Source organism: Ambystoma mexicanum, chromosome 2q (assembly GCF_040938575.1).
Source record: "Ambystoma mexicanum isolate Mex_15411 chromosome 2q, UKY_AmexF1_1, whole genome shotgun sequence".
Lineage (NCBI taxonomy): Eukaryota > Metazoa > Chordata > Amphibia > Caudata > Ambystomatidae > Ambystoma > Ambystoma mexicanum.
The window spans coordinates 87,843,350-87,855,683 of NC_090924.1; the positions used below are offsets into that span (position 1 = coordinate 87,843,350).

Here is a 12,334-nt window from a genome sequence, read left to right on the forward strand (position 1 = left end):
TGTTTTATGCTGTTTCCATGTGTATTCAGCGCTTCTATTTGGTTAAAATCATTACATACTTTTCCATTCATTTCCCATTGTTCAGAGGCTTTCGAAAGCGTGCACTTCTCCAGCACGTGTCCACTCTGATACAAAGTTTCATAGCATTTACATGTTCACTATTGCATTCGATTGTTATCAGTCGCAGGCTTTCTAAATCATTTTCGGTAACACACGCCTGCCCAGTTACACTGTTGCCTGCGCTCGCATACCGGGTATCCCACTTGACCAAAACTCACCGGTTGCATTGTCGGGATTCGGGTTTCTTCCTTCTCACAGCTTCCAACGAATGATGTCAGGGTTTCAATCCCTGCCCTTCAGACACTCTTGGGCTGACTCTTCCACCCAAGGGGACAAGCATTGCGCAGCCAATTGATAGGGGCTGATATGCCCCCCAGCACCCCTTTTCCGACCTCACTGGCTCCTTGGAGACACAGCTCCCTCGCCACGCATCCACAGAGCACCCTGCACTGCACCTCAACAGTGTTTCTGTATCTCGCTCTCCTCTTGCTCCGGCCTCCTGTATGTTCTCTCTGCCATACTCCCCGCAGCTCTCCCTCCTTCCTCAATTGTGTAGCAACTTTTATGCATCTGTGTTCAAGTAAAAGGCTGAAGGTGCGAGTTCTGGGATGGTCTTGCCTGGCTGTAATTAAGCCAATCCGTGGGACATGCCTGACCTGCCAATCTGTATTCAGTCTGGTCCCTCTTCTTCGTCCCAATACTATGGGGGAATTTGTACTGCTCTTTGTGTCTTCTTCTTCACAGTATTTTATGGGATTTTAGGGGAATCAATAGGGCATGATTGAAAATACCCCATGAAGGCTGAGGGTGGGTAAGGTAGATTGGTGTTGGAAATGGGGGAAACCAGGTCTCGACTTCCACCACTCTTTCCCCAATCCCCAAGGACCCTCCCCTCAGATGATGCTCCCTCACTAGTACTCCCCGAGGGATGGGATCCAAAAGCGATGGCCATTCTCTGGCCACCTGAACAGAAGATCCCCGGGGGATTAGTAGTGAGAGTGCCTTCAGGTTCCTCAAAACAGGTAAGATGTTTTCTATTTGGTAAAACACATGATTTTGGCCTTATTCAAATTCAAAGTTAAATCGTTCGTTTGAGCGTATTTTAAGGCCATGTCTAGAGAATGCTGGAACACAATAGGTGTCACATCGTACAATAATACATAATCGTCATATGCTGTGCGGGCAAGCTTTTGATGCCCCAATTTAGGAAGAAAGTTTTGGGCCAGCAAAACAAGTTCAGCCATCAGAAATGTTCATGTTGAAGAGGCAATGCATCAATAAACAACCTTGTTTTACATTCTGTGTAGTTATGTCCCTAGTTAAGGAACCCTGTGCATCAAGATAAACTTGCATTATCGTTCCTTGATGTAGAAGGACAATACGTTTTAGTAAACCAGGATCAAGGAACAAGCTACTTACCTGAAACCCCTCTCCAGCATGGGTCTTACATGGATTCACATGCTCATGAATATTCCCTGTCGCCAGGCTGGGACTCCTCTCCAATATAGGTATTTAGAGTTCAAGGATGGCCTGTAGGTTATTAGACATATCCAAACTAGTGTTAACCTATGAGTACATTTCTGTTCTATGCAGGCCCAGTTACGTCTAGATGGCTGCAGACCGTTGTAAGGGATATGACGATCGCTATATGACAGAATTATTATCAAAATCCTTGATGTTTGGAGGGAAGATCAAAGATGCAACAAATCTAGCCAATTGGGACGAGCTATCACAACTGAAGTTAAGGTTAATAAGAATAGAGTTACAAGGCTCGATAATGAGAGTATATACGGAATGGTACCATCCCACAAGGGTTAGTAGTTGGGAATGAACGCAGGCTCTTTAAAAAAAAAATACGATTTGTGAAGTGCAATTGAGCTACATTGCTAACAAATGTGGGAGGAACTCGGTCATCCTTATAATAGATATAGCCAAAGAAATGACGGAAACAATATCCATAGACCTCAAAACACTAGAGGATGAAATTTAAAAAGAAATAGTGCCATTATATTATGCCCCATGTTAAGAGATCTTAAGTGATCTTGGTTGCAAAATCCTGATGAGCATCTGTAAGGTATCAGCAGTTACAGGTTTCTTGATTAGGGGTTGGAATAGGTGACAAACATTTTTAGAAATGACTGTATATTTAAATGTGTTTTTAATTATGAACTTTATATTTATGGCAATGCTTCCGTTTTCACTGTTTTATCTTATTGCTCAAACTGCAATTGTGATATTTATTTGTGAAGTTTTAGTTATGATCTTTTTGATGTGATTTTAAGAATTGTGTCAGGAGTCACGAGTTGAGAAGTTATGTATAGCAAATTTGTTGTCAATTATAAATTATAAATTGTATATTCTAAACTTGAGACAATGAGCCCATATTGAAGAAGTTATGTCTCTCTTGGTATTGATGGTGAAAGTAGTAGTATTGTATTGTATTGTTGAAGAGTTAGTGATTTTATTGTATGTAAACGTTATATGGTTCTGCCAAAATAAAGCTGAACCTGAGTTAGAAGAGCTTAAACTAACAGATGCCAATTTAATTATTTCTCCATTACCACCTTCTACCCATTAGCCCATATTTTACGCACACTTTTCAATTGGCTAGGCAAAACCCGCTGTTCTCTGTTATCAGGAGTGCTTAATATAAACTACAGAGCGAAACGCCTCCACGTTACAAGAGTCAGCTTGAGCACATCTGAAGCCCATAATGCAACCACACACTGCTTATTTCTAGGACCATTCATCTGCAGTCCTATGTATTGAGACTCACTGAAAGCGATACTTTAAAACAAGCTTCATAGTTCTATAAGCAAGCACAGGCTGAAGACTTGCATCCATACTAACAGAATAATTCACTTTTCTCAACCCCAAACTTAACCGGTTGTGCATCATTTAACTAACCCATCTCCATTTGTTATTTCTGTTACTATCTTTATTTCTATCTGCCCCTCTCATCCATTTCTTCTGACCAGGTCTGGATACACACTGGTGGAGTGGCAATACGAGCCTGCCAAAACAAGGCTAGGCGCTGTAAGACTTTGGTGGTGAATAAATATATCTTAACAAAAAAGAACATAAAAACTGCAACATGAGTCCCACCAAATATTTACATATACAGAATGGCTTTGGAAATCCAATAGCACACTGTGGTGGGCAAAGTTGTAATTGCATCAAATGGAAGCGCAGCATTACAATAGTGTAACAAATTAAAAGCAAGGGGAGCCCAAAACACCATTACCACCAAGCCACGGATTTAAATTATATAAATATATATATTTTAAACTCCACAATCAGAGTATAATAGTAGACCCTCCAATAACGGTCACAATAAAGTCAATCTATGAATACAGTCCAACATGCAACACCAGAGCAGGTTGTTCATTTCTAGTTTTTCGAACAGGAGATTTTGTAGAGGAATCTTTATCCATGGGCTCTACTGTACAGTTGTCCAAAAAGTCCAATGCCCATTATGGTTCGGTAAAACTATTAACTTGGCCTTCTGACCTTGAAGGTAGCTGGGAACATCATATAATACTATTTTTTCTTTTCTCTTGCCGTCTCTTTTACTTGCAAGAAAAAACCTGTTTAATCCACCACATCTTTACTGCGATCAACAAGGGAAATTATTTGTTTGAGCTCCACGCCGCAATAGATGTTACTTAATTCTAGGGATTGCTTAAAGAGCCAAGAATGCTCAAAACGGATGTTGGCAAAGTGGAATATTGGCTGAAACGTTGAATGATATGAACTGACTTTATTAAAAGGTAGACTATCAGCTGAACATATTGACTATTTTAAAGTTCACTACAATATAAATAATCTGAATAAACATTTTCATTTAAATTGGTGGTGTAAGAACTGCTTACATTTAATGCAATTTCTACCTGAATAAACTCTAAACGTTTTTTCCAAACTGTTCAAATAATTGGGTGCTCCCACTAGTGAGGTTCAGATGTGCAACACAGTAATGTAGAACATGGACAGAGTACAGCAATCTAGATTGACGCAAATCTAGTAAATAATGAGTAGCGACCTGCATACAGAAAAACACAATAGGAGAGAATATTCAAACATAAAACATGCACCAAACGCAAACAATTTTGACTTCAGGGAATAATCCTGGAAGGATAATGGTGATCATACTTAAATGACATTGGAAACCAGGTGATCAAGTTTAGCGAAGTTGGATCTGTGTGAAAGCTTCTGCTTCCAACTCAACTGATATTTTCCCATCGAGGAGTGTCAGTAATAGACTGAATCAACGTTTAGAGCCATCTTGCATTTACTATTCAGCCAAATCTGTGCAGTCTGTGATTCAACAATTTCTACTGTTGGTCGAACAGATAAACTGTCAAGGTCAGTCAAACAATGGCTTGGGTGGAATCCTTTTTGATATAATGAAGCAAGGCCATCACCATACTGCCCTGTAAATTAGACCTTGAAACCTTACTATGTGACCTGTCACAGGGATTGGCATGTCTCCAACTGAAAGTCTCAGGGATATAGTACCCAATACACTTCCCAGGGAGAACATGCCCAGGTCACTTCTTTGCTATCTCCTAACTGCAATTATGTCTTCCCTCTTTTACTTTAGATACAGATTTGACATATATATTCTCACTCTTTAAATCCAGGTCAACCTCCTTGAACTGATCATGATAATACCTTTTTGACACAATCCTAATGGCAAGTATTTCTTCCCCATTGCTTTGAGGTTCTGTCCGGCTTTACTATTTTTACCTACCACCCAAGGGTGGCCCCTGCTCATCAAGGTCTCAAACATTTGCTCTTTCTTTGTCCCTGGCCACAGCAGCACTTCTGGGTTCCCCTCACTATGGTCTCAGTCTGGGTAAATATATAACTTTCAGAAGGCTTTCAAATCCTTCTCCTTCTCTGGGTCTGGTCTCTGCCAGGAACCTAGACTGCAGGCTTCCAGCTTTCTTTTAGTTTGGATTTGGGCTGGGCCAGCATCTGAGATATAGCCATCAATAGGTTTCCAATGTGCTCTATAAGGCTTTGTCGCTTCCATGCTGGCTTTTTCTGGCTTCCTCCGGTCGGTAACCAGGTCTGATAACCTCCCTTCCTTCAAGCTGTGGGATTTTATAGTGGTCTTGATTATTCAATAATATCCTGGATTGGTTCTTCTCTAGCTTCTTTCCCCTGCCAGATCATCACTAGGTCATCTTGTCTCTCCTACAGGTTTTCCAGATGTATTGGCGTTGACCCTCATTGGATTAACAGTATTGGCTCTGGTGACAGGATCCTCTTGTGGCTTGCCATGTTAACTGCTTGGTCCCTCAGTGAGTGAAGAAAGACTAAGCCAGTGTGCCAGGGGTTATTTTAATCTTCACTGAACTATAGGGAGGCAGATAAAGTCCTTCCCCCATCTGTTAAGAAAAATGGTGGCTCTGTGAATGTGGTGCTGGAACCTATGTTAAAGTTTTCTTTGTGAGGCCCTAGCGGTCTAAAGTTGCATCTAAATTTGTGTGGTGAAACAAATGATTCCTGAATGATGATAAAACAGAACTCATCATTCTGGGTAACCCCACTAACTTAAAAAATTGGGACCGACTACTCATATAATCGACAGCAATCCCATTAAGGTAGCACAGGAGGTAAAAACATTAGGTTTTTATCTAGACTCTACGCTTTCATTCTCCAAACAGGTCAACACGCTAGTTTCCACTACGGCCTATACGTGCAAACCTATAAGAACAGGTAAGCCATTTCTCTCTAATAACAGCTTTACCATCCTGGCCGGAGGCCTCATCCTGTCCCGCCTGGATTATTTCAACGCCCTGAACATAGGCTCCAACAAAGCCATTATTAGAAGAATCCAAACCTTACAAAACAATGCCCTAAGAGCGGCACTAGGTATCTCCAAAAGAAACCACATCTCAGAGTAGACGACAGAATAACTGGCTCCGAACCTATGACAAAATCCTCCTAAAAACTTGCTTACCCATAAATCTCTTAATAACGCCGCCCCTATCTACCTCTCTGAGAGATTCCACAAACATCCATAAGACCCACCATATCAGCCGATAGGGACTGCCTGTCCATCCCTAGATTTAAACTATCCACGATTGGAGGTAATAGTTTCCCCGTTAAAGCAGCTAAACTATGGAACTCCTTGCCTCCTACACTGAGAATAGGCCAGTCCTATCTTAACTTTCGAACGAACACCATCCTGTGGCTGAAATCCAATGACCACTAATTCACATGATGTATAATTATCTGCCTGCACAACTGAATTGTAACTAACAACACCCAGCCTAAGTTTGCAACCCCTACTTAGTGTACTTTGTCTAAAACAGTTGTAAATATTTGTATATTCTGCCCTTGTAAAAAAATGCATTGCAACTCATGACTCACCTTATGTTACCCTGCGGAGGTAACTATAACTTTGTACAAAATGCCTGTAATATCTGTTTATAGCAGTATACCGTGCTTTGTATATAATGTTTCACACTTTTTGATTCCCTGCAACTAAGCTTCGCATTGTCTTGTAAATGCTGTGCCCTGATACCCTTGGGTCTGGCGTACATTATAAATAATAAACAAACAAACAAATGACTATTTGCCTTGGGGGGTTTGGCTCCCTAGTTTGTTACTTGCTGACAGATAGTCTCCCTCTGAAGAAGAAGGGTGCTAAAACACCTAGTTTATTTTCGTTAGTTCTTGTCTGCTCCTAGTAAGGTAAAACAAAGAGGTGATAGCTGGAAGGTTTAGAATTAATCTTAAACCTCATTGCTCTGGGCAACGCTCCAGACCATCATTCTTCGCATACCAAGCCATTACAGAGAGGGGAAAGACCATATGCAAATCAGCCTTGGTCCTGCTCCCAAATGGTCAGGTCAGCCCAAAACTGCTAGGTCACATCCCTTTTGCACAAGATCACAAGCATCTCCAGACATGCTTCGGCCTCATTGGCCATCATCAGTGAAGACTAGTCTGGGTCTCTAGGCCCGGCAGGTCTTTCCCCTATTGTAATGGCTTGGCAATCGAAGAAAGGTGGTCTGGTGGGTTTCCCGGAGCAATGCCAGAGGTTAAGATTAATTATAAACCTTCCAGTCATTACCCCTTTTGTTCTGCTCTTAGTAAACACAGCTAAGTAAGACTAAACTATGCCCAGCACAGATATAACAAGTAGCTAAAGGCACAATGTGATATGAGGAGCCTGCATGTCAGGACCTTTGAACAACTGTTCCCTGAAGGGGAAGGCAAGATTTGACTGATGACCACATGCTTAATGAAAGACCAATCTCCAGGATCATGAAGAGCAGAATTTGTCAAGTGCACTTGTAGCAAAACGATACACCAAACAACCCAACTCCTACAGTTGCTGCTCCTACTCATGGATAGTAGGAAGGCTTTGAATCAGGGAATCTGCCAGCTCTATGTCCAAATACATGCAATGCCATTTAGGAAGAACACCCAATATTGAATCACTCAAACCAGCTCTTCAGAGAAGGGAATGTAAATACTGGCTCCCTTTTGTGCCTGCTAAGCATAATGCCCATATGTAAAAGAAATGCTCTCCAAGCAACGGGTTGGGGGCAGATCTCTTTCTTCGGCTGGTGGATCCCTCTGGAACAGCCTCCTTACCTCTCAAACTTGAGAAGAACCATCTCGGGTTCTGGAAGCACCTCAAAACCTTCCACTTTGCTTCAGCCTTCTCTCTTCCTCTCCCCTGTTGATCTCCTACCTGTTACACACACTGGTTACATGGCAACCCTCTACCCAGGCCCAGGTCCCTGCCTGTCCAGCTGCATACCCGCACTGCGTCTCTGCACCCATTGCACTTGTGGTCTGTATCTGTAACCCTACAATACCCTCTGCTGCACTTATTTGACACGTGTTGTCTGAACTCCTAACACTCGCACTTGCCACACTTTGGCTGCACTACTGTTTTTCCTGTTTTCCTTGTGTTGCACTTGTCCACCCCCCCCCCCCCGCAGCCCCTTACACTTCTCCCCTGCCCGCTCCCCTGCACATGCGCGATCTGACTGTCACTAGGCCTAGTAAGATCTTTGTTTCTTGTCCTCCCTCCGTTTTACCTCCCTTTCCTTGTCACGCCATGAAACACTTGTGTATAGGCACGTTAAAAATTACATATCATATCAGGTTTTCATTCAGAAAAGGGCAAATTACCTGTGTTGAATCTGATGGTGTCATCACTCTTTTGCCGGCGGTGACCTCCCCTCATGTGGCTAGTGAACTGCAGCTGCTACCTGATCCTGACCCTGGGGGCAGCTATGTGATGAAGGATCACATGGGGGGAAGACAACCTCTGGGGAAGTGTCATGGCATCATCTGCTGAGACATGGTATCCCCCCCTTTTCTTTCTGAGGATATCCAACCCATATCTAATGCCTTAACTGCATATTGCTACATCTCCCCCCTAATAACATTTATCCAATGCAAGGATCGAGTAATACAGATCACCCAAGCCCAAGAGCACAAGACACGCTCTAGTTGTTTTGAGTGCTTACTTACAACATGGACATTTAAATAGCTAAAGTAGCTGACCAAGCAGTGCTGCTGGCAGGAGAAGACTGCATCTTCTAGTCCCGAGAGATTGAGGGAACAGAAGACGTTCCGTAGAGGCAACCGACATATGGAGGAAGAGAAAGGAAGCAGATTGTGAAGAGAAACATGCTGCACAGACGCCAGAAGCCTAGAGAAGACCTCTGGGCATGTGCAGGTGTCCATATGTCGCTTTCACCTCACCGGAGCTCGGGAAGATGCTGGAGAGTCCAGCAGGAGATGGAAAATAGAAGCGACGAGCAGGACACTGAACGCTTGCTGCCGGTCAAACACAAGAGACATAAAACGCCAAAAAGAAACAGCGAGTCCACAGAAGGGAAGAGGGGACACCGGGGCGTATTGGCAGACACGCCAAACACTGTTAATGAACTAAACAGTCCCTGTACAAATGCATGCAAATGAACATTGTTGTAAAAGGGATAAAGTAAGCAGAACAAGAGACTTAAAATGGTATGAGGGTATGCAATACACGTCTGAAAGAAGTCCTGGCAGAATAACATACCAGGCAGAGATAAAGCCAGAAAACGCTGATATATAAGAGTCTATCAGTATTGGAAATGTGTACAGAGTCCACATAAAGCACTGGCAGGAGATTATACCTGACGATTTGAAGTTGTGTTTGAAGGTGCAAGAAAGAGCCTATGTAATAAAGGCCCTGGCAGGAGATTATACCAGGCAGTTTGAAAATATAAAGAAGTCTGTATGTAAGAAGGCCCTGGTAGGACAGTATACCAGGCAAATACAAGTTGCAGGGTTCACAATTGAGGAGAGCTGGGGGCTATTTGGCTCCTGCTTGTAGCCTGGAAGCGCCTGGTTAGCTTGACAGCAACAGCTACCAGGAGCTACTTTTGGCTCCCCAGACCAACGAATGCCGAACAAACACACCCATGTGAATGTAACTGTGTTTATTTGGAACCATTTAAAAATAAACATGAGGACACATCTATACACCATTTAAAACATAAGGGGTCATAAATTAAAGGACACAATGATATGTTTGCATCTTATGCAGAAGTTACATTTGCAGAATGCTACAAACTAGCTCCTGGTACCTCGGTGGCAGCTCCTGGTCACTGGTTACAGCTGGATACCCAGGAGCTGCATTTAGCTCCTGCTTATCCAATCTTAATTTCAGGAGAGTATACCAGGTGGATGTTAATGAGAATGTATGTCTTTATGAGAAAGCCCTGCTAGGATGGCATATCAAGCATTAAGTTGAACTAAGTGTAAAAAAAGACTGATTCAAAAAATCCTAAACAAAGCACATCAGGAAAAGGCAGAAGAAATATATGCAAAGGGGAAAAGAAAGCTGTCAGAAAAGTACACAAAGTATCCTAACACGACAAAGTCCAAGAGTCAAGTTCTTTTGTGGCCAGCCACATTGATACTCAAGAAACTGATAATTCTGAAGAAAACCAGAGTGAAGAGAAATCCAGGGGAGGGAATAACCCTCTGGAGCAAGAAACTCTATCCTTTGGAACTTTTTATGTTTGAGCTATGCATTTTCTCTGTAACATTTATACATCACCCACGGCCAAGGACATTTTCCCTTTCTACTTTAGACTTAATTTGTTAGAATGTCTGGGTCAGAATGAAACTTTGAACACAGGACTTTTTGTTTTGGACACTCTGACCACTGACAGATCCTTAGTTTTGGTTTTAGGTAGGGAAACTCTTCTAGTGCAGCTACAGAGGCAATTGCCCAATCCCTTTTATTTTAGTAAAAGTCTTTGACCAGAAATATAAACCCCTTGTGACTGAGTTTCTTTCCTGACTCCTCACAGACCATAGTGCAGCGTTATTTTTAGCTATCTATAGGAAATTAGCTACTTGAGAAGAGACCAATGCCATATAACTACAAATGAAATCACGTATCCCCCCCCCCCCCCCCACAGCTTGACATGGAGTTGTCTTTAACAGATGAGATATTTGAAACCACTGGATGAAATGGAATACGCAAAAGAGGTGGTCTTGACTGTTTGACAACAGAAAATTCACAGCAAGACAGCATTGCAATTAATCTAGTTCTCCAATGTTTAAGTTCAATTGTCCAGGCCATTCGAGACCATGCAATTGCAAAGTAAGTAAATTGGACTAGCAAGATGCACATCACCATGCGGGAGTGAACAAGTAAAAATATTTATACAGCGCGCAGTCACAGATCTAAGTGTCTGGAGGTACTATAGGCCACCGAACCAGAACAAAAATATTTCAGAGAAAATAAAGTCTTTAGAAACTACAGAAGACTTGATTTCCTTCCATTATTAAAACTATGGGGAGGCTGTCCGATTCCAAAGCGCGCTGTACATGAATCTTCTTTTTAGCCATTATTCCCCCATCACCAATTTGTGGAAGCAAGCTGCTGCCAATAGGGCATGATCAGCAGACATACAGGCTAGGCCAAGGTTAGTTTCTAATGTTAGGGAGAATGAATCTACTGGTGTGTTATTTGTTTATATTGTGGCTATGTTCTACTGCCTGAACATCTGCATGGCTTTAAGGGCATTTGTTCTGTAGTGGATGGTGGTGTGCTTTATACCCTGGAGATGTTTCATGCCCTGTACCACAGCTTTGTGCTGGTGAGTGCTGTACAATAGAAGTTCCTGTCCTTCATATCCTAGCCCAGCACAGCAGCATGAGCTCTGGGTAGTGTACTGCTGGACGTTCTGTCAGTAATGCCCTTGTGCAATGATCATTCCCAGCATATTCTTACCTGGAGAGGCAGCGGTTCATCTTTGTGGCTGAAATTGTGATCGAAAACAAGAGCAGCCAAGACTTTATCGGAATGGTTGTCAGACTTGATGTAGTTGTCAAAATCTTTTTCAGTGGGAAATCCTCGAGCTGGAGAAGAAAATAAAAAATGGTGAACATGTACCAGTCAACAATCAAGGAATGAGCATTAAAAACGGTTTAATCTATCTTCAGCTTAGGCAAGGTGCACGGTTATCGGAAGGTGATGCGTCTATAGGATGCCACCTAAATTCTGTGTGCTTCACTCACTCCCAGTGCCCCACCAGTTGTAGAAATCAACTATTAACTTTCAGTCAAATGCTGCGATTTGTCCCTTTCAATCAACCACTATAAGAGTAGGGGGCTGATGAGTAAGAGAGGTTTTAGACAGAGAAGGAGTAGGAGAGAATGTTTAGCAAAGCAAGTGATACAGGGCACCACAAGTAAGTTGACAAAGGCTGCAGGGAGGAGCTCTCCATTAGTACTAACAAGAGCTGACAATGCAGCCTCTCAACCAACTCTTCCTGCAAACACTCCCCAATCTCCCCTCTTAAATGCTTCCCTTCCAACACCACTTGAATTAGCTATGAGGAAAATAATTTAGAGAGCCGTTATCTACCAATTAACCCTGTAAAAAATTGAAGCTGAATAGACAACTCATCAAAAATAGACTTGCACATGCAGAAATTACTCAAAGTAGTTGAATGAAATAGGGAGGTAAGAGAGGGTGTATTTGTGCAAGAGACCATACAGAATCATGCAGAATAAAGGGAAAGAAACAGAGATAAGGGAATAGTGGGTAATAGATGTAAAAAAGAAGAGACTTGCAAAGGAAAAGTGAAGGAGATGGCTGGAGAAAAACAGAGAACACAGAGGATGGAGAAACACAAATACACAAAGAATACACAGACGGGGAACAGTGGGTGAGACAAAGGAGGGAGAGAATGTATGGTGGAGACATTTTCTCACTGCTTCACTTTAATCATAT

General features: G+C 42.4%; 1 protein-coding gene across 6 annotated transcripts in view; it reads right to left on the reverse strand.

Moving 5' to 3' along the window:
- The window catches only part of ABCA3 (ATP binding cassette subfamily A member 3), a 1,774,001-nt gene that overhangs the window by 1,253,149 nt on the left and 508,518 nt on the right, over window positions 1-12,334 (reverse strand). For all 6 annotated transcript variants that reach the window (XM_069646922.1, XM_069646923.1, XM_069646920.1 and 3 more), the window contains one exon: window positions 11,330-11,457. In XM_069646922.1, the coding sequence (XP_069503023.1) occupies window positions 11,330-11,457 (128 nt within the window). The remainder of the gene's footprint in view (window positions 1-11,329; window positions 11,458-12,334) is intronic.